Source organism: Urocampus carinirostris, chromosome 17, assembly GCF_059441175.1.
Source record: "Urocampus carinirostris isolate Australia breed hairy pipefish chromosome 17, RoL_Ucar_1.0, whole genome shotgun sequence".
NCBI lineage: Eukaryota > Metazoa > Chordata > Actinopteri > Syngnathiformes > Syngnathidae > Urocampus > Urocampus carinirostris.
In genome coordinates, this window is record NC_142365.1 from 18,087,439 (window position 1) to 18,109,257 (window position 21,819).

Consider the following 21,819-nt stretch of genomic DNA (forward strand, 5'->3'; position numbering starts at 1 on the left):
GGTAGAGAACTGGAGAGGGATTGAGAGGGAAAGAAAGGGAGAGAGCGATAAAAGGTGAGAGAAAGACAAGGAGAGAGGGAGAAAGGAAAGGCAAGAAAGGGGAAGAGAGAAGATAGAAAAAAAACAGAGTGAAAGAGATAGAGAAGGGGAGGAACAAAAGAGAGAGAGAGAGAGGAAGAAGAATGAAACGAATAGGACAGAGAAAAAACACTGAAAAGAGAGATAGAGAGAGAGACAAAGGTCAAGAGGGGGAGAAAATAAGAGAGAAATAAGAAAAAGAAAGAGATACATAGTAAAAAAAAGAGAGAAACAAAAATATTAAAAAATGGAGAGAAAGAAATCCAGCTCCATTTGCTTTGCGAGTGGCGCCTCATGTGGGCATATTATAGAACGCAGCTCATATTTCTCTTGTGCTTTCTTTCAGGGTTGTCTTGTGGGCCGGATTCAATCCCTTGGCTGACCCGATCCGGCCGGCGGGCCGCATCTTTGACATTCCTCCCTTAAACACAGCAGATACCTGAACACACAAATAGCCTCTTCCTGAAATTTGATGAATTGTGGCAATTGTTGTGACAGCTCTAACCGGATTACATAGGTTGAGCGTAGCCGTGACTAATTGTTGTTCAAGCTATTGTTCAACGTTGAATAGCTTTTGTGACAAGCACAGAACATTCCAAGAAGCTTAAATTCAACATTAACATGCGAAAAATTAATTGAATTGTTTTGAAAAATAAAACAGTAACCCCATTTCAAAAAACGGGGTTTTCATAAATCTATATATGGAAATATAGATAGCACATACCTCTGAAAACGCTAACCCTACCCGTAGGAGCAAGATGGCGGACAAATCTCATCCCCTAGGTCAGGGTGGTCAAACAAGTGGCCCGCAGAGCCAGATCAGGCCCGCTAAAGGATTGAATCCGGCCCGCGAGACAACACTCAGAGAAGCGCAAGAGAAAAACGAGCTGCAGGTTGAAATATGTCCACTTGATTCTGCCAAAGCCAGGTGCCTCTCACAAACGCTGTACTTGTATTTCTCTCTCTCCCCTCTCTTTCTTTCACTCTCTCTGTCTATCTTTTTCTCTTTCTTTGTAACTCTTTGTCTTTTGATCTCTTTCTTTTTACCTTCTTTTCCCCTTCTCTTTATCTCATTCTCTCTTTCTCCCCTCTGTCTCTGTTTTTCTCTTTGTATTTATTTATTTTTTCTCTCTTTCTTTCCCCCTCTCTCACTATTTCTCTTGTTGTCTCCTTTGTTTCTCACGCTCTCTTTCTTTTCTCTCGCTCACTCACTCTCTCTATTCTCTCTCTCTTTCTAGCTTTCTCTCTTTGTCCTACCCCTCTCTACTTTTCTCACCCTCTCTTTCTCTTATTTCTTTCTCTCTTTTTTTCTCTCTCTCATCTACTAGTCCGGCCCCCAAGAGAACGTTTGTCGATCATGTGGCCCCCAAGTTAAAATGAGTTTGACACCCCTGCTCGAAGCGAACCTAATGTTATGTAAATAAATACAAATTCTCATCCTAAAAGTATTTTTTTATGAATAAAGTATTTTTTCCCACTGCTAATTCACAATGACAATGTGTCTCCAGCAGGGGTCTCCAACCGTCAAGTCAAGTCAATTTTTTATATAGCCCTTAATCACAACAATGTCTCAAAGGACTGCACAGGATTACAATGACACAATTACCTGATCTTAAACCAACATGCGGGCAAGGAACAACTCAAAACCTCAGCGTGAGGAAAAAGAGAAACCTTGAAAAGTGGTATCCCCCTTTCAGAATAACCAGGGTGAATTACATTTAGCATTACAGTACACAAACATAGTAAACACTAGGTAACATGTTGAAAGTTTGTCCTGAAAGAGCATGACAGCAGCGACGCCCCCAGCCTGTAAACTAGACCAGAAAGTCTATGGCGTCCACGACGCAGCTTCCCATCTCTGCCAGCTGGTCCATGCAGTCGTTCAGATGCTTCAGGTCAAACGCTGGTCCGCTGACTGATCTCAAATCGGCCTTCTCCTTCGTATCACCACCAGGTAGGCAGTCGGAAAAAATCAGGACAATACAGAATATGAGGTGGGCATCAATCATAAGCTTTGGAATAGAAGTGTGTCTTAATCCTTGATTTAAAAACTTGCAGACTTCTTGGCTCTTGGAGTCACAAGTAGACCGGCATTTTACGACCGCAGACTCCGTGCAGGAACATAGGGGGAAATCAAATCAGAGAGATAAGAGGGTACAAGTCCATGCAAACATTTATATGTTAATAAGAGAACTTTAAATTCTTAAGTGGACTGGGAGCCAGTGCAGGTTGGCCAATACAGGAGTAATATGCTCAAACTTTTTGGTCTTAGTCAAAAGTCTAGCTGCTGCATTTTGAACCAGCTTCAAACTTTTGATGCTAGACATCGGGAGACCAGAAAGCAATACGAGTAATAAACGCATGAATTAAAACCTCTGCATCTGATTGGGACAGCATCGAACTAATCTTCGCAATATTACGGAGGTGGTAGAAAGCTATTCTAGTAATATTTTTCACGTGTGACTGAAACAACAGATTAGGATCAAATATAACACCTAGATTTTTGACCGAGTCACTGTGGGTGATATTACATTTGTCTCGGTTCAGGGTAGTGTTTGAAAACAACTCACAACAGTGAGCTGGACCGTTAATCGTTCTCAAGCTGAGAGCTACTTTTTGTTGCTAATTAGCTCGAAAGGCACCCAGTTTTATATGCATTTCTAAAATATCAACTTATCATGGTATTACTATGTTGTGGCAATGTCATCAATTGATTAATTATTGAAGTAGGATTAAATAGACTCAGTCAAACACTAAAATGAAATATTTTACGAGGAAATCTCAACGACCCATCACTGGTGAGCTATATTTCTGCCCCTCGGCGGCACCACGTTGGAGACCCCTGGTCCACGGCCATGTAATACAATTTTAAGTTTCTTGACCTATGAACATTTTTTAAAAGTCATGACCTTTACAAATCTATAAAAACACTCCTCACATTTAGGCAATCAAAGTGACAAATAATGGCCAAACTATAACATTTCAAAAGGTTTATAACAAGGAACACGCCCAACGTTGTAAATCTAAAGGACACACAAAACAATGCGTGAACATGGCTTAAAAGCACCAAATTAATACTACAAATCCTGTACATGATAGGCTGAAATAATATTTAACATTAAAAAAAAAGTCGACCTCACCCCAGTAAAGGCAGGGTTTTGTCAGCAAACGGACTTTAGCGCCATCTTGTGGTTAATGGTAAACGTTGCAAAGATGCGGGGGAAAAACAGCTGAGAATGAGGAGAATTAGGAAAACATTCCATGAAAACAGCATACACAAAGGAAAAACGTAACTGAAAAAAGATGCTTTTATAATAAGGTGACGGGCCAAAGAAAATATCCATAAGAACTGAGATTTTTTTTAAAATACATACATAATGTAAAATAAGAGGTACCAGTGCAAAATCAACCTCATTTTTTGAGGACATTTTACCAAGTGTAGAATTGTGTGTGTATATATACCTACAAACCTATACCATCGAAATAAATAAACATATAAAGAAATAATGTAATACTATGTATTCATTTACTTCTGCATTTTGTCATGTATTTATTTACATTTTTTTCACCTTTATTCAAATGAGGAGACGGGTAATACCAGCTTAGCTTTTCACCAATTGCCAAGTCAGGGTACATTTATAAGTACAGACACTCCCCTACTTACAAACATTCGAGTAATGAAAAACGGTGGATACGAAAAAAAAATTTCGGAATGTCGAAAAATATCCGGACATTGCTGTAAGTTAGATTTTGTATTGTGTGCACCTTTTTCCAAGTACAGGAGAGTACTGTAATGCATTCTTTCGCCACTACCGGTGTGTGGCACTGTGAGAGGTCACCCAACATTCACCCGGAAGAAGAAATCAGCTTCCTCTTTCTAGTTCGTGTGTAAACATACTATACTGTAAGAACTTTGACATTTCTAATGTTTAATATCCCGTGCATCCATTTAATATGGTTGGTGTAAAGTGTAAAGAAGATGTGAACCGTATTTTAATAAAAGTGGAATAAGAAAGCTTGATGCGGTTGAGAAAATGGTTGGATCTCTTTTTCCCGGCCCTTTTTTTACCACAGAGGAGGAAGTCGCCTAACTCTTGAAACTCATCTTCCAAAAGTAAGTTGAAATTAACTTTATTTATCTTTATAGAGCATATTATTTTATGAAATGTTTATTTTTCAGTACAAAAAAAATACAGGTTACTTATACAAGCCTTAAACATACTTATATAAACCGTAATGCACAAAATATAGCACTGAAGCAACTTACTAACAAATCCTACTTACAGACGATCGTCCCTAACCTATCACGTTCATAAGTAGGGGCGCGTCTATATAACATTTATTAACGAAGAGTCATAGGACTTCACAGAACAAAGTTAAAACATGCCCCTTAAATGAAAAAAATGCAACCAAGAATCTGAAGCACCACTGAGAAATTCTGCCATCATTCTGCAGTCGTTTTAATTTTTAGTTGACAGACATCGGGTCTTGTAATGCACTTGTGGTGCAACACACTTCTTGAAAAATTATCTCTTAGCATTTGACATTTTTGCTGCTGACAGAGAAATGGGTGCGGTCTGCAGGCTTTATTCATAGACAGTATTGGGACTAATTACAAAGGTTACAAAGGAACACTTTCCTGGAACACAATTACTTTTTGGGGTAATGAGTATTGTAACGCCTTAATATTACACTTTTGCAACTCTACAGATCAATTACTATACAGATCATTATTTATAGTATCCTCTGATTGATGAAATATCTTGTGTCAGTGGCTCAGGAGGTAGAGCACTCGTTTTGGGATCAAGAGATCGCAGTTCGAATCCCAGCTCCTCGGGTTACATGTCGAAGTGTCCTTGGGTAAGACACTGAACCCCTAATACCCCCAATAAGCAGGTTAGCGCCTTACATGGCTGCATGGCCGCTGTTGGGAAATGTGAAGCACGCTGTAAAGCGCTTTGGGAAGTTTTGACTTGAAAAGCGCTATATAAATGCAGATCATTTCATTTTTTTCATTTTCATGTTATCATATACCGTGAAGAAAAAAAGTATTTGAACACCCTGCTGTTTTGCGGTTTCTCCCACTTAGAAATCATGGAGGGGTCTGAAATTTTCATCGTAGGTGCATGTGCACTGTGAGAGAGATAAACTAAAAAGAAAAATCCAGAATTCACAATGCATGATTTTTTAACAATTTATTCGTGTGATACAGCTGCAAATAAGTATTTGAACATCTGTGTAACATCTAGAATTCTGACCCTGAAAGACCCATTAGAAGTCCACCTGCACTCTATGTATCATCCTGAATCAGATGCACCTGTTTGAGGACGTTAGCTGCATAAAGACACGTGTCCACCCCATACAATCAGTAAGACTAACTTGTAACATGGCGAAGACCAAAGAGCTGTCCAAAGACACGAGAGACAAAATTGTACACCTCCACAGGGCTGGAAAGGGCTACTGAGCAATTACCAAGCAGCATGCATGGCACGAAAGGTTCCCCTGCTCAAACCAGTGCATATGAAGGCCCGTCTTAAGTTTGCATATGACCATTTGGATGATATAGAGGAGTCATGGGAGAAAGTTTTGTGGTCAGATGAGACCAAAAAAGAACATTTTGGTCATAATTCCAATAGGCGTGTTTGGAGATAGAAAATGAAGAGTACAATCCGAAGAACACCAGTCCGGTAGCCTAGATGGTAGGACGCCCGCTCCGAGACTGGGAGGTCACTGGTTCAAGCCTCGGCCGAGTCATACTCAAGACTTACAACATTGGTACTCATTGCCCACCTGCTTGGCGCTCGGCATTACTGGTTGGAATTGGGGGGTTTGGTCACCTAATGACTCCCAACACAGCAAATTGGGTGTAAAATGGCGGCGCCCTGTTTGGCTGCGGCTGCATCGGCTTGCTACAGTTTAACTGCACGGGTCAGGTATATCGAAATTTCGTTCTGTGTGCATGGTTACAAAGAATGACAATAAAAGTAAATTCAATTCTATAAACTCCATCTCTACTGTGAAGCATGGGGGTGGTAGCATCATTTTTTGGGGTGTTTTTCTGCACAAGGACAGACCAAGTGCACTGCATTAAAGAGAGGATGACTGGGGCCGTGAATTGTGAGATTTTGAGGAACAACCTCCACCCTTCAGTCAGAGCATTGAAGATGGGTCCAACACGACAACGACCCGAGGCAAACAGACAGGAAAACCAAGGAATGTCTCTGTAAGTAGCATATCAAGGTTCTAGCATGGCTCAGCCAGTCTACAGACCTGAACCCGATCGAAAATCTTTGGAGGGAGCGACGTGTTTCTCAGCGACAGCCCAGAAACCTGACTAATCTAGAGAAGATCTGTGTGGAGGAGTGGGCCAAGATCCCTCCTACAGTATATGCAAACCTGGTGAAAGACTACAGGGAACGTTGACCTCTGTAATAACAAACAAAGGCTTCTGTACCAAATATTAACAATCATTTTCTCAGGTGTTCAAATACTTATACGCAGCTATTTCACACAAATAAATCGTTAAAAAAAAAATCATGCATTGTGATTTCAGAATTTTTCTTTTTAGTTTATCTCTCTCACGGTGGACATGCACCTACGATGAAAATTTCAGACACCTCCATGATTTCTAAGCAGGAGAAATAGCAAAATAGCAGTGTGTTCAAATACTTATTTTCTTTACTGTACATCCTTTGATCCATTGAGACAAACTCTGGAAGGGGTTTATATATGCAGTACGACGGAGTACAGTTATAGTGGCCCCGTCTCAAGCGCGGAGTACGACAACGCTGAATTTCTTTTCATAGAGATATTCTCCTCACCGTATATTCTTGCATCTATAACTTATTCACAACAATACAATCCTGAAATCAGGGAGTCAGCTTCTATGCACATCTTCGGTTGTGTGTCACTAGTAGCAAATGGTCAACAACACACGGGGAGGGATTTTGACCTATACATGAACAACGAATAAATGGGGCAAATGTGAGCACAGAATTTACAGTAAAAGCGTGGTGAATATTGGTCCTATTTTTTTTGTAAAATTACCCAGAAATTGAGATCTTTGAGAGATTTGAAGCCCAGGAGACAAAATGAATACAGAGAGTCTCGTCGTTCGTTTGCAAGCCCTTATGATTGCAATATGAACGCTTCACTGCTTCCACAGGTTGTTGTAAGGCGCCCGCTTTGAGACTGGGAGGTCGGTGGTTCGCGCCCCGGCCGAGTCATTCCTAAGACTTAAAAAGTGGTCGGCGGCGCCCTCTGTTGGCTGCGGCTGCATCGGCTCGCTACAACGGGTCAGGTGTAATCGACATTTCGTTCTGTGTACATTGTTACACAGAATGACAATACAAGGAAATTATTATTATTATTATTATTATTGTACACGTTTTCTTCTATTTATTTTATTATCTGACTATTTAAAAACAGTTTAAGGTGGTTGGCTTCTATACAATATTTATGGCCATTTGTAACTAGATTAGTGATTCTCATCCAGTTGGAGCTACTGAATATGTGCATTCACCGAACAATACTTTCCTGAAACTACCGTATTTTCCGCACTATAAGGCGCACCTAAAAGCCTTTATTTTTTTCAAAAGCTGACCATGCGCCTTATAATACAGTGCGCCTTATTTATGGATCAATATTAAGTCACAAAGTCTTGCAACTAATGCAGCAGCCGCCGACTAGATTTTCCCCCGAACGCCAAGTAGTCCGCGGTGTATGCTGGGATTTATTTGCCGGCGATTCATTGGCTAACCAATGTGTCAATCATCATTTGAATCAGTCACTATTGGCTAAAGTTATTCGGAGGTAAAGGGGGCGGATCCTTTTTATCATTTACAGGCTGGCATAGGCTAAAGCGGCAAAACAAAGCCTGCAACTGGCCGAAAAAGATGTGTCAATCATCAGTTAAATCGATCACTATTGGCTAAAGTTATCCGGAGGTAAAGGGGGCGGATCCTTTTTATCAATTACAGGCTGGGATAGGCTAAAGCGGCAAAACAAAGCCTGCAATTGGCCGAAAAAGATGAATGTGAATAGCACGTTGGGTTGACGGCATAGAGAAAACAGTATTTTACTATTCTGTACTGTATTTGTAAATATTCCGGCTATATATTTTCCCTGTATCTTGTTTCAGACTGAACTCGATGTTTCTGTGATAAGCGGTGCAGATAATGGATGGAATGGAGTGTCTATTTTTAAAGTTGCGAGCGAAAAAGAAAATAGAAACTAAGGAATGGTTGGCATTTCTTGAATCCCAAGACTTTAACCTTCCGAATGATATTTGGGACGATGCATTTGAGTGACATCGTACGGACACCGCGTCCACACATGTTTGACTGAACTATCTGACTGTTTTGTCGACGTTCCAATTGTAGCGCCTTATAATCCGGTGCGTCTTATGTATGTCAAATATAGGACCAAAAACTATTTTTTCGGGGTGCGCCCTATAACCCGGTGCGCCTTATAGTGCGGAAAATACGGTAAATATATTTTTTTTTAATTTAAGACCTAACAGTTTTCTACTGGTATACAAAACGAACCGTGCAGAACCAAACCAACAGAGTACAAGAAGTCACAATAAATTACAGAACTATAAATCAGTGTGACTTCTGCAGCTGCCTTCGAGAGAACAGTTCATGTATGCGTAGCTTCACCTTGGAAAGTGCTACTCTCATGTCATTTTCACAGCAAAGTCTGTTCCCTTTCCTGGTTTTTATGTCCAGCATAGGAGTGCTCGCAAAGATGGTATAAAAAAAACTCCAGGGCTTCCTCTGAAAAACTGGATACTTTTCCATTTGTTGACATGAAAACATCTAGAGCAGCGTTTTTCAACCTTTTTTGACACAAAGCACACTTCTTTTCATGGAAAGAATTTGAGGCACAGCATGTTTAAAGATGAATTGCCAGTACCAGTTTCATGTTGTTGATTTTTACTTAATTTATCATGTTGCCAAAATGACAGTATAAAGATTAGGTATAAGCACTTTGGTACACTCAAAGGACTGTTTAAAGGGTTGTGTAAATAAAGTACTGTACAGTTAAAATCAACATTTTTATCATCATCTGTGGTCACCGTGGGTCAGGAGGTAAACCAATTTATTCATTCTGGTTAATAATTTTGCTGTGAAATGAAATGATCGGCGGCGCAGTGGTTAGCGCATGTGCGGCACAGTTCTGAGGTCATGGGTTCAAATCCAGCTACCGGACTTCCTGTGCGGAGTTTGTATGTTCTCCCCGTGCTTGCATGGGTTTCCTCCCACATTCCCAAAACATGCATTTCAGGTGAATTGGCCAGTCCAAATTGTCCCTAGGTGTGGATGAGCGAGCGAGTTGTCTGTCCCTGTGTGCCCTGCGATTGGCTGGCAACCAGTTCAGGGTGTCCCCTGCCCACTGCCCGAAGATACCTGGGATGGGCTCCAGCACACCCGCGACCCTACTGAGGATAAGCGGTGCAGATAATGGATGGATGAAATGATCTGCATTTATATAGCGCTTTTCAAGTCACATTTCCCAACAGCGGCCGTGCAGCCATGTAAGGCGCTAACATGCTTATTGGGGGTATTAGGGGTTCAGTGTCTTGCCCAAGGACACTTCGACACGGAGGAGCCGGGATTCGGACTGCGATCGCTTGATCCCAAGACGAGCTCTCTACCTCCTGAGCCACTGCCGCCCCATTGTGATTTGGGACTGTATTATATGTTGTGAATTTCCCTGCGGGGATGAATAAAGTATTTATCTATCTATCTATCTATCTATCTATCTATCTATCTATCTATCTATCTATCTATCTATCTATCTATCTATCTATCTATCTATGTTTCATCTGTTTTTGAGTTTCGCTATATTTTATGCTGTTTTCCTCATGTTGAGTTTTTTGAGTTTTTCCTTGCCCTCATGTAGGTTTTAGATACGGGGATGGTGTAAAAGTAGTTTGCAATAATTTGTGGTCTGTGCAGCCCTTTGAGACTCTTTGTGATTAAGGGCGTCACAAATAAACATGTCTTGACTTTTTTTTTTTAGAAAACAAACTAAAAATGAGTAAAAATGATTTTCTAGTAATACAAAACATGATTTAATACATTCTAACCTTTTTTGGGGAGATTATCAAGATATTTAAATTATAATTTTACTTTATTAAATGGGCAGTATGGCGGCGCAGTGGTTAGCGCGTGTGCGGCATAGTTCTAAGGTCTTGGGAACCTCCTGTGTGGGTTCAAATCCAGCTACCGGACTTACTGTGCGGAGTTTGTATGTTCTCCACGTGCTTGCGTGGGTTTCCTCCGGGCACTCCGATTTCCTCCCACATTCCAAAGACATGCATTTCAGGTGGATTGGCCGGTCCAAATTGTCCCTAGGTGTGAATGAGCGAGCGTCTGTCCCTGTGTGTCCCCTGCCCACTGCCCGATTATTGCTGGGATGGGCTCCAGCACCCCTGCGACCCTATTGAGGATAAGCGGTGCAGCTTATGAGAGGAGATGAGACTTTATTACATGTATTTCATTATTTTCTGTTGGTTAATAGATATTTGTACCGGGTCTGTCTGTTCAGAGAATTATTTAAAAAAAAAAGAGAGAAAGTAAATGCTGCCACCTACCGGTACAGAAGAATGTTACAGCGAGGGATCAATGGCAGAAAGCTATGTTTTATTTAAATACCAATAAAATATTAATAAAATAATACAATTGGGCAATTTCCTGTGGGGCACTAGACAAGGTCTCACGGCACACTAGTGTGCCCCGGCACGCTGGTTGAAAAACACTGATCTCGAGCACTGTTGTTCTCAGGAGTTGCTTTTGAACCTGGTTATGCTGTATTTCGATGATTTTGTTAAGGTAGTCATAATTAACTTATGTTTTTTCATCATTAAATGTGATGGTCGTCTCACCCATGCTAGATATTAATCTTGTGCAGGGAACTATGTGTCAAAAGACTTAACAAGCTAATCTAAATGTGTGGCAATTGCTTGTTTCAGTTCCATGGGTACAGATATCTCACTAATTCCAGACACATCTACTCACACAGTTGTCAAGATGGGGAAAGTTTGCGAAATTATATCGAACATATCTGTCTGATCACTTTCGCGACAGAGGCTCCTCTGAACCCCTGAGACTGACTCACCGAACCTCCTTAGGGTTCCATCCAACCCAGGTTAAGAACCACTGAACTAGATAGGTACTTTCAGAGTCATGTGCTAGTTTTTGTCAGTCATCTAGGGGGTAACTAAATGACTTTTTTAGATGAAATAAGTAGTAACTGTGACCGATGACTTTTTCAGTAACGCACCCGACACTATTTAATGATTTGTCCAGTGGGATTCTGACAGGTCAGCAGTCGGCCTGCATCCACTGGCCCAGTATCGGTTCATCTGCGGTTGAAGACTTTCTTGCCATCATCTGGGGATGTATTCTCTGGGAAGTCCGCTAAAGTTCCTGGTCAGCAGAGCCGAATGGACGGTCCGGATAAAGGCGTCGATAGTGTCCCTCATGCGAGGCGTGAAGGGGTCAAAGGACGGCCGCTGGGTCCCCGGTCGTTTAAAATAGCCGTCTTGGTTGCTCTGGGCGCAAATTAGCCGTTCTTCGGTGACGCTGACGTTCAGGAAGGCGGCGATGAGCCGAAGCTGAGGAAGGAGAGCAGTCTGGAGGTCCTCGTAATGCAGCACCTGCAGGTGGCGTCCGTACTTCAGCCAGCTCAAGGCGTGGGATGCCCACCAGGGGGCGTAGCTGGAGACAAATTCTGGCCATTCTGCAGCGAAACACCAGGGAAATATATCAGTTTGTACATGTTTTGCCGGCCATATTCAAGCACTTTTTAACAACTTTTACAGCCAATTTCCCCAGGACCTTTAAAGGAAGAAATCTTCCACTGGGAAAGGCTACCTTTATTTTTTTACATGGCCTGGAATAAATGTGCAAATCATTTCTACGTAATGCTTGCCCTTGCACTAAAAAACCTGTTATTATTTCATTGGCCATTTAGACTGTAGGTCAAGTCATGTTTATACCCCTTAATCACAAAAAGTTTTAAAAGGCTGCAAAGACTAGCATTAGAATAGAATAGAATAGAATATACCTTTATTGTCATTGTTACCAAATGGGTTGAACATATTCTGACAACGAAATTGGGCGTGGCACTCCAGGTTCACATTTAACAGTGAGGATAAAAGAAAACAAAGAAGATAAAGGAACAAAGAAGACAATATAAAGGAACAAAGAAGGTTATAATTTACACAATATTTACACAGGAAATGTGGGCATGTAGGAGGTTACATACAGTTTTGGGATCGTATTAACATTGTGCAAAGTGAGCATAGGCATGAATACAATTTTACATCTGTATGATGTAGTGTGTTTGAAAGAGTTTCAGTTATTTGTGTGGTGTGTGTGGTAAGGGTGGTAATTACACCATTACTGCAGAAATACTACAAAAATACTACCACAAATATGCTACAAAATTCATCTTTAGTAATAATACAAAATACTACAGAAATACTGCAAAATACTACAGCAATAATACCATAATACAGAAATACTACCACAGAAATACAAAAAATACTAATACAGAAATACTGCTTAAATACCACTACAGGAATACAACAAAATACTAATGTAATACTCATTGTTATATAGAAATTCTATTGGAAAAATACTACATAAATACTACAAAAATACTACCAGAGAAAAACTACAAAAATACTACATATAGCATGCAGAAACACTACAGAAAAACTACAAAAACATGAAGAAATACTACAAAAATACTGCTATTGAACTACTACAAGAAATACAGCAAAATACAACAAAAATACATCTAGAGTAATACTACAAAAAATACAGAAATACTACAAAAATATTACTACTGTAATACTATAATGCAAAAATATTACTACAGAATACTGCTGAATAGATACTACTACAGAAATACGACAAAAATGCTACGAAACCCCCCCGCAAGAATACTACAAAAATACTGCAGAAATGCAGGGTTGGGCATGTTGCTTAAAAAAATAATAATAATTATAGATACTCAATCAAACAGTAACTAAGTTAGTAACTGATTTACTCCATCGTCAAACTAACTAGTTTACAGGGAAAGTAACCATTTTTATTACTTTAAAGAGAAGTTGTATGTCAAAAGATTTTAAAATTTTCCAAGCAAATAAGAAACACCGCGGTGACATCTTTAACTGGAGTTCACTTAAAGAGATATTAATTCCAACTATTTTTATTACAAGCACTTCACCCATATTTTAAGCCCTTTTCAGACCTTGGACACACAAAATTAAAATTCAAGCATTTTCAAGGATTTTAATGGCCTGTACAAACCCCGAATGAAGAGTAATTACCTTTACTTTTCCATTGGACATCTGTTGCGTGTCCTAAATGTCCGGCACACTTGCGGTTGAATTCGGCCATTAAAGAGCGATATGGATTCCGGATCAAGAGGATAGCAGAGTCGAACATCTCAATCTCTTTTTTCCCGCTCTCGTGAGTTTTGACACAAATGCTGCGACCGCTTCTCCAAAAATCCTTCTCTCCTTTGAAACCTGGAAGAAGCAAACAAAGACAACTGGGTTTTTTTTCAGTTGTTTTCAGAACGAGTGGAAAATGATGCCCATTTTGCACCTCTGCTGTATAAGGAACCGTCAAAATAGAAGCTGCCCGTGTAGTAGCCCGTCATCAGCTCGATCAGGTGTCGGACCCAAGTGTTGCCCGCACCTGGAAAGCTGGAGAGAGCCACTAAGGAGCTGGATCTCTGCCCTAGGAACATCCTTTCCTTGCACTTGGAGTCTGTTGGTGACATTTATTGGTCAGGAAGCAACTCAAGTCTATATTTGAGACAGTGACACCTAGGTCTTCAGTAGTGCTCCGTCTCAATCAATCCAACCCTTGATAACTATTACATGGCTATAAAACATGTATTGCAGCAACAGATGCGACACATAAATCATTTAAGAATATATTTACATTTTACTTGGTATTTGTGCACAAAATCCACCCTCCATTATTCCCTCAAGAAGATTTCGATTAGTCTGTCCTACAGAATTATCGTGCATTTCATTTCCATCAAGAAGTTATTTTCTCTTGCTAACAAAGCTAATGCTGAAAGTCGAGCCTCTCCTGTTGTAATTATGACCAGTGTTCTCTCTAAGCTGCGCGCGTGCGCAATTACGCACTGCTCGCACATTCTCAGCGCACAAGAAAATCTAGCCAGCGCACAAAAATGAGGGCTCAAAATTACTAATTAAGAAGCGACTTAAGTCAAAGTTGCAGTGCATGAAGGTAAAAATACACGGGTTCCCCTGACGTTGTGTCCTAAATGCGGTATTTTGAAGTCGAACGAAGTTGAGTAAAGTTAGTAGAGCGTGTCGAGAACCGGCTTCTTCAGCTCGGCTCTTTCGGGTCCTAAACGGCTCTTCAGGTTGTTTTTGCTTCTTTAATCCCAACATGACCAAATATTAAGTAAAATTATGCACAAAATGACTTAAAGGAAGGGGGGAATAGAACAAAAAAGAAAAAAATACCAAAATGAAAAAGTAGTGAAAAGCTGAGAAAAAAAAGAAACAGAAGGAAGAGGAAAAAAAAGAAGGAAAATTTTAGAAAAAGCCAGAAAAAAAGAAAAGAAAGAAATGTAGGAAAAAAGTAAATAGAGAACAAAAAGAAAAACAGCTCGTAAAAAATAAACAAAATGAGATTTTTTTAAAGGAATTTAAAAAAAAAGTAGAAAAAAAACACCAAAAAAGAATAAAAAGTTTGTGTTGCATTCAAATAATTTCCATTTATACCAAGTCAATCATGTTGCCAACATTGCACTTCCACTCAAAAATGTGATTAAATACAGTTGTGTATCGTGCAACCGACTAAATAAGCCCCCCAAAATGTTAGTATTGTGCGACAAAAGATACCAGGAAAAAAAAAGAAATGGAAATCTTGTGAAAGAATTGTTGTAAAAACAAATGACGTTTGTAGCCCTTACAACCTTTGCAATCGTAGATTAGTCAATTCATTCAAAAGTGGAAAATGTTTTTGCGTTGCCGAAAACTCAGCAAAATGTAACTTGATATCAAGTTTTGGACATGTTTGATAATTAATTATCTTGCCACACTTGGGATTATAGTGGCTCACTGTTGTTTCAAGCGTTGCTCACCGACTTTGTGTGAACGCTCAGACCCGTGGAAAATTACAGGGAAGATTGATTATGACATGAGTTTTTTTTCAATTTAGGTCTGAAAATGTCCGTTTGATAGAAGCAGTGGATACGGGAATATTTTTGTTCACTGTATTGTTGTGATACTGTTACCACACCTTAGCCAATCAGAGTTTGTGAAAGCTCTTATGTTTCCTTACACCTGCTAAAAGGCCTCTGCTCAAAATCTGGTTGACTAAAGGAGCAGTTTTATTGACACTTATTTCATGCCTCGGGGCCTGCAGAACTGATTGTGAAGGCCTTTGGCTAGATTTCTGACCCTAGCAACAAGCAATGGCTAAAATGTGATTGGTTAAATGCTTAAATATGAAAGCACACGACTGGAAGCAGTGCAACCGGGGGAAATGCAATGAAGGTAAGCTGACATACAATTGGAATTATCTAATAATTATTAATGGACAAAATATAATTAAAGGGGGCAGCACGGCGGCGCAGTGGTTAGCGCTTGTGCGGCACAGTTCATGTCATGGGAACCTGTCGTGGGTTCAAATCCAGCTCCAGACTTTCTGTGCGGAGTTTGTATGTTCTCCCCGTGCTTGCAGGGGTTTCCTCCGGGCAATCCGGTTTCCTCCGACGTTCCAAAAACATGCATTTCAGGTGAATTGGCCGGTCCAAATTGTCCCTAGGTGTGAATGAGCGAATGAGTTGTCTGTCCCTGTGTGCCCTGCGATTGGCTGGCAACCAGTTTAGGGTGTCCACTGCCCGATGATTGCTGGGATGGGCTCCAGCCCCCCCGCGACCCTACTGAGGATAAGCGGTACGGCTAATGAGATGAGATGAGATGAGATATAATTAAAGGTGGTGTCGGCAACTTGAAATGTTGCTACTCTGTGCTGCCATCTCCCGGCTTAAAGTCATGATCGCAGCCTCAGTCAGCTCATTGCTTAAGTATAATTAAACTTGAAAGTGTGAAAAGTTTCTCCTCGCTGAAACCATCTTCTGGCCTAAGTCATCACTGAAGCCTCTCACAGGGTCCCTTGCAAGCAATGTTCCCTCTAATTTTCCACGGGTCTGAGCGTTCACACAAAGTCGGTGAGCAACGCTTGAAACAACAGTGAGCAACCCTAATCCCAAGTGTGGCAAGATAATTAATTATCAAACATGTCCAAAATTTGACATCAAGTTACATTTTGCTGAGTTTCCGGCAATGCAAAATTATTTTTCTCTTTTGAATGAATTGACTCATGTACTATTGCAAAGGTTGTACAGCCTACAAACGTCGTTTATCTTACAATTCTTTCACAAGATATCCATTTCTTTTTTTCCTGATATATTTTGTCGCATAATATTAATATTTTTGGGGGCTTATTTAGTCGGTTGCAAGGTACAGAACTGTCACATTTTTTAGTGGAAGTACAATGTTGGCAACAAGATTCACTTGATACAATTGGAAATTATTTGAATGCAACACAAACTTTTTCTTCTTTTTCCGTGTTTTTTTCTACTTTTTTTAAAATTCCTTTAAAAAAAGTCTCATTGTGTTTATTTGTTTCTGAGCTGTTACTTTTTTCTTTTTGTTCTCCGTTTACTTTTTTCCTACGTTTCTTTCTTTTCTTTTTTTCTGTCTTTTTTCAAAATGTTTCCTTTTCTTTCTTTTCTTTTTGTTTCTTATTTTCCCAGCTTTTTACTACTTTTTCATTTTGGTATTTTAAAGAAGCAAAAACAACCTGAAGAGCCGTTTAGGACCCGAAAGAGCTGGTTCCTTTTAGTGAGCCGAGCCGAAGAAGCCGGTTCTCGACAAACTCTACCAACTTTACTTTTTAACTTCGTTCGACATTGACTTCAAAATACCGCATTTAGGACACAAAGTCAGGGGAACCCGTGTATTTTTACCTTTATGCACTGTAAATTTGACTGAAGTCGCTTCTTAATTAGTAATTTTGAGCCCTCATTTTTGTGCGCTGGCTAGATTTTCTTGTGCGCTGAAAATGTGCGAAAATGAGCTTGGAGGGAACACTGCATGCAAGTATGTTTCTTGGGGTTCGGGTTAACGTTTGGACTGCATTTGAAACAATCCTTTTCTTACTTTTACTATGTTTGAGCTACACTAACAAAAAACCCGGGAATGAGCATGAAATCCTTCTCCAATCCCTTCCCAACCCCCTTCCCTGTTTCTTGCTTCCATATGTGTTGCGAGTCCCAGAACAATGGAGCTAAATGTAAAATGAGAGCAGATAGGTGCAGCGGAAAAAAAGTTGAACACAGTAGAGAAAAACAATTGGACTTTTTAAGGACACCTCACACAGCGCACCCCACCTTAAGCATCACACGATTCAGATCAATTTCAGGCCAGTAGATAGCCTTGCAGGCCCTGATTGGCCGCCAATGATTTTAGGCAACACCAAAATTGATTTACAATCCAAGTTTCTTACCAAAATAAGGAGTGTGGTAGACCTGATAGTAGTCCTGTTCACGGGATGCCGTAAGAGAAGAATTAATGATGTTGTTTGGAGCAGTTTTTTCCAAACAGCGGTTTCCATCCGACTTCAGGTCCAGACTGAAGAGGGAGGAGGTCCAAGAACAGAAGCAATGAGGCTTTTTGAACACAGCAAGCAGGAGCTCCTACAAACCGGAAGCACATGCATTCCATTTATTTACAAGTTGATGTCTCAAAATAATTTTGTACTTTATAGTAAAAATACAGATTAATTGGATGATACTAAGGAAAATAATATTCAAGTTTGTTATGAGTGGCCATAAAGAGGTGCTGGAGTAGGAGAGGGTGATGCGGTAGGAGGGACTTTTGATTATATTGTTAATGTTACTTTAAATGAACCTGAAGACACACAAGAATTATAGCACAACTGTTTATTTTTGCTCTTTTCAGTTATCATCCAAGAACTTTTTGCAGTTTAAGCTGGATTCACAAGTCTTTAGAAAACAAAAAAAAATTCCAAGTAGACTCATCTATGCCTCCCCTTCAAAATGTTACGGAAATACGTAAAGGCAATTGTCATAAAAGAGAGTTGTCACGCGACCAGTTGCTACTTTTTCTGGATGTTTTTATTAAACAAAAGCAGGAACATCCTACCACTTAGCCCCCACCTCTCTAATCTTCTTTGTAGACGACAGCCTCTTTGGTTTGTCTCCCTTTCCGTTGTTTTTCTTCACAACAAGAGTATAACCCCTCTCAGAAATTGTGCTGCGTACATTTTTCCGCGGCTTTGTAATCGGCACTCGCTGCTTCCCGATCGTACTCCTTGTCTTGGTCACTCACACAAATACCACGCTCGTGTTTTTCTGCTTCTTGCTTTGTTTTAATTGTCATCATTCTCCTTTTTTTCTCAGACAACTTATGAAAAGTCACAAAGGGGAGAGTCTATAAAATGCAATTAAAGAGATTCTATCAAAATTAATCAATGGAATACAGATACTCTCCAGGTTTAAGCAAGGACTTCACACCCTTGAAGGCAGGAGGTATGCGCAAACTGAATTGAACTGATGTCAGTGAGCGGCAGGGCTGCACAATTTTAGAACAAAACCTAGTTGCGATATTTCAGACCATTATTACAATTTTATTTTGATTTTTGATTTAAAAAGAAAAATACATTGCCGACTGAGAGTATTCAACTGTAACAAAATAACAACTATAGATCTACAAATAAAAACAAAATTGCACTTGAATATATATATATATCTTTATTCTCATTTAAAAAAAGAACAACTAAATTGAAGGGCTTTGCGTTTCATAGTGAGAAAGCGATTTAGAGAGCGTCTGGCTAGCTGCAGGCTAGCATCGTGTAACCGCGACTTGAGGAAGTTCTTATTGATTATCTAAAATAAAAGGCTCACAAATGTAGTAGTTTACCACCAGTTCATCTGTTTCATGAGTGAAGAATCTGCAGTTTTTGAAATACAGGCTCGGGTGGCACAAGAGAGTTGTTAGCCTGGCCTTAGCAGTAGGCCAGACCTGCAGCCTCACCATTACTTTCTCTCCTGTTGTCGCCTCAGTAGCTTCCCGGACCTGATCACAATCCACGGAGCACCCGCTGGTGATCACCATTTCTTTGCGCTCTTCTGACTTTTGTTAGAGCTAAAGCTACTAGCTGTCGCATTGCTCTGTCATTCGTCGAATCCGGGGCTGGGTTTTAGGATCCAGTCATTACTAAATTAGGTTCACACGGTGTGTGGCAAAACGTGCTGCTTGCAAACTCTGCTTTGCCTTTATTGGCTAGTGGCGTTAAAAGCCTCTTCTGATTGGCCGGCGCTGTTTAAAACTGAACCGTGGCAACCCTGGTTGGCTACGCACTCCATCATTCAAACAACAAAAGGGAAAGGTACACAAACATGGAGCTAAAAAAAACGTTGAAAAAACGTGGTGTCATATTACGCAATTGCACTACATCAAATCACATTATTGATTACATTTCGGTTTATCGTGCAGCCCTAGCAAGCGGTCACGAGTGATGAGCAGTCTCTAGTGGTAGACTCTGGGACTGCCCATGAACTGGATTTTCCTTCGTAAAGCGAAATACATTTTTGTCCCCCAAAATTCTCGTGTGTAGAGGTGCCCGTGTTAAGAAGTGCCACTGTACTTTGATTTACATAGGAGAAAGAAATGATTTCAAACCTTGTCGGTGCATGTCTCAATGCAGGACTGTGTTGTTAGGTTGCTTTGAAAAGAGTGAATGGTGAAGTTGTTGATAGTGTCATTGGACAATAGGAAACAGCCTCGTTGATGAGCATTCCTGACTGGGGCAGAAGTAGAAGAGAATAAACAACATTTTCACACTATTAAATATAGAATTTCAAGGCTCGCCGAGCTATTTGAAACGTCAAGCTACTCTTTTATTACTGTTTAACGCTAAGGGCTACCAATTTGCATTTCTAAAATATCATCTTATGATTATGTTGTTACTATGGTATTACTTCTTCCCTGCAAGAAACAAAAATGCAGCAGGGGTGGGCACATGGGAACATGTTTATATGGAATATTATCATATTGGTCACCTTATTTCTTTTGTTTGTTCTATGCAAATTTTTTGTTGTTCCATTTTGTTAACTAGCGGTTGATGCTGCCTTTTTTTTGCTGTGCCCAAACTACCGTAAATTCCGGACTATAGAGCGCACCTGATTATAAGCCGCACCCACCACATTTCGGGAGGAAAACCGAATTTGTACATACACAAGCCGCACCTGTATATTAGCCGCATGCGCCCACATTGAAAAAATGCAATACAAACATGAAATTAACCCATACCCGATACAGTCTAAAAAACACAGCCGGTAAAATGAACGAAAAATGATACCGGTACTAATGATTTAATGCAGACCTGCAGAGTTCGGGTGCCTGTTGAAAGTAATCCAAGGAAAAAAGTGTATATTTCCAAAGATAAGGGTGGTAAAAATATATATCCACTATTGTCGTCCGCGTCCACAAATACGTCTCACCTTTACTCCACTTCCCGTCAGCCCGCGTTTGCCCCGCCCCTTCTTTCTCATTTGGTCGTACAAAACATATAAGAATAAGTTTCTAAAATAAATACATTACAAAAATATACAGTTGCAAATACATATTACACATGGTTGCACATATTTACAAAGAAAGACGGTACACCGAGAGAGTTTTCAAAGCTTTAATAATAATAATATTATAACTTTCATCCCAAACCGTGCCTGTGAAGGGTAGCAAAACGCTACTAGCAACACGCTCGCATCACAGTAAACAGCATGGTTAACCGTCCTCATCTTCCTCCTTATAACTGACGCCATCAAAGTCGTCTTCCTTCAGTATGGGAAAGAGACTTTGTCATGCAGGCGTCGTCCCACGTTCCCTTAATCAAAAACACGCTGGCATCACGCTCGCTAAGTAAAGTTAACGTGACATTGTTTATTTGCGTTACTAGTGTCAATAAAATTGTTCAAAAAATAAATAAATAAATAAATATGTGCCTTACTTTTTGCAATTTGGAGGATATGTCTAAGCTAAATGAATTTGTGCACAAACTAAGAAGTTGCAGTCCAAATCTTACCCTTTGTACTCGAGCGCCGCTGGCGGCCATTAGAAAAATTACATAAATTGGCCACATCACTGAAAAAGCCGCAGGGTCGAAAGTTTGGGAAAAAAGTAGCGGCTTATAGTCCAGAATTTACGGTAACTTTAATCATTTATTCTATCTTCCCTGTGTTATTTTATTTAAGAAGTATCTGACTCACATTTTCGCTGGCCAGGCATCTGCTCCTGCACCTTGTAAACGGAGAGCCGTCCCACGCCGCCACAAGGGGAGCCCCTCTCAGCCCGACATGCCAGACTACATTCCTCCTCCGCAACTTGGGGGCTCCTGATACGGTTCCCGCAGTGACATTCGGCGCCGTACTCCAACCCTGCAAACTGATACCCACTTATACAACAGAAAAGACGTGCACACACAATCGCATACATACAAAAATGACAAAACAGTATTAATTGTGAGTTACGAAGGCTGCAAAGATAAGTCGGCGTTGTCGACAAAAATCGATCAATATAAATAGTCGATATTGAATTCCATTGTCGACTATTGTCGCCAGACATGTTTTTTCAACAGTGAGTCA

At 40.2% G+C, this 21,819-nt stretch overlaps 1 protein-coding gene across 1 annotated transcript in view; it reads right to left on the reverse strand.

Moving 5' to 3' along the window:
* Positions 1-10,461: 10,461 nt before the first annotated feature.
* wscd1b (WSC domain sialate O sulfotransferase 1b) overlaps positions 10,462-21,819 on the reverse strand; it is a 31,812-nt gene continuing 20,454 nt past the window's right edge. The window contains exons 5-10 of the mRNA XM_088321069.1: positions 21,445-21,629; positions 19,859-19,980; positions 17,661-17,850; positions 13,707-13,871; positions 13,427-13,627; positions 10,462-11,826 (exon numbers count right to left, since the gene is read on the reverse strand). Of these exons, the coding sequence (XP_088177195.1) occupies positions 11,474-11,826; positions 13,427-13,627; positions 13,707-13,871; positions 17,661-17,850; positions 19,859-19,980; positions 21,445-21,629 (1,216 nt within the window). The 3' untranslated portion in view covers positions 10,462-11,473. The remainder of the gene's footprint in view (positions 11,827-13,426; positions 13,628-13,706; positions 13,872-17,660; positions 17,851-19,858; positions 19,981-21,444; positions 21,630-21,819) is intronic.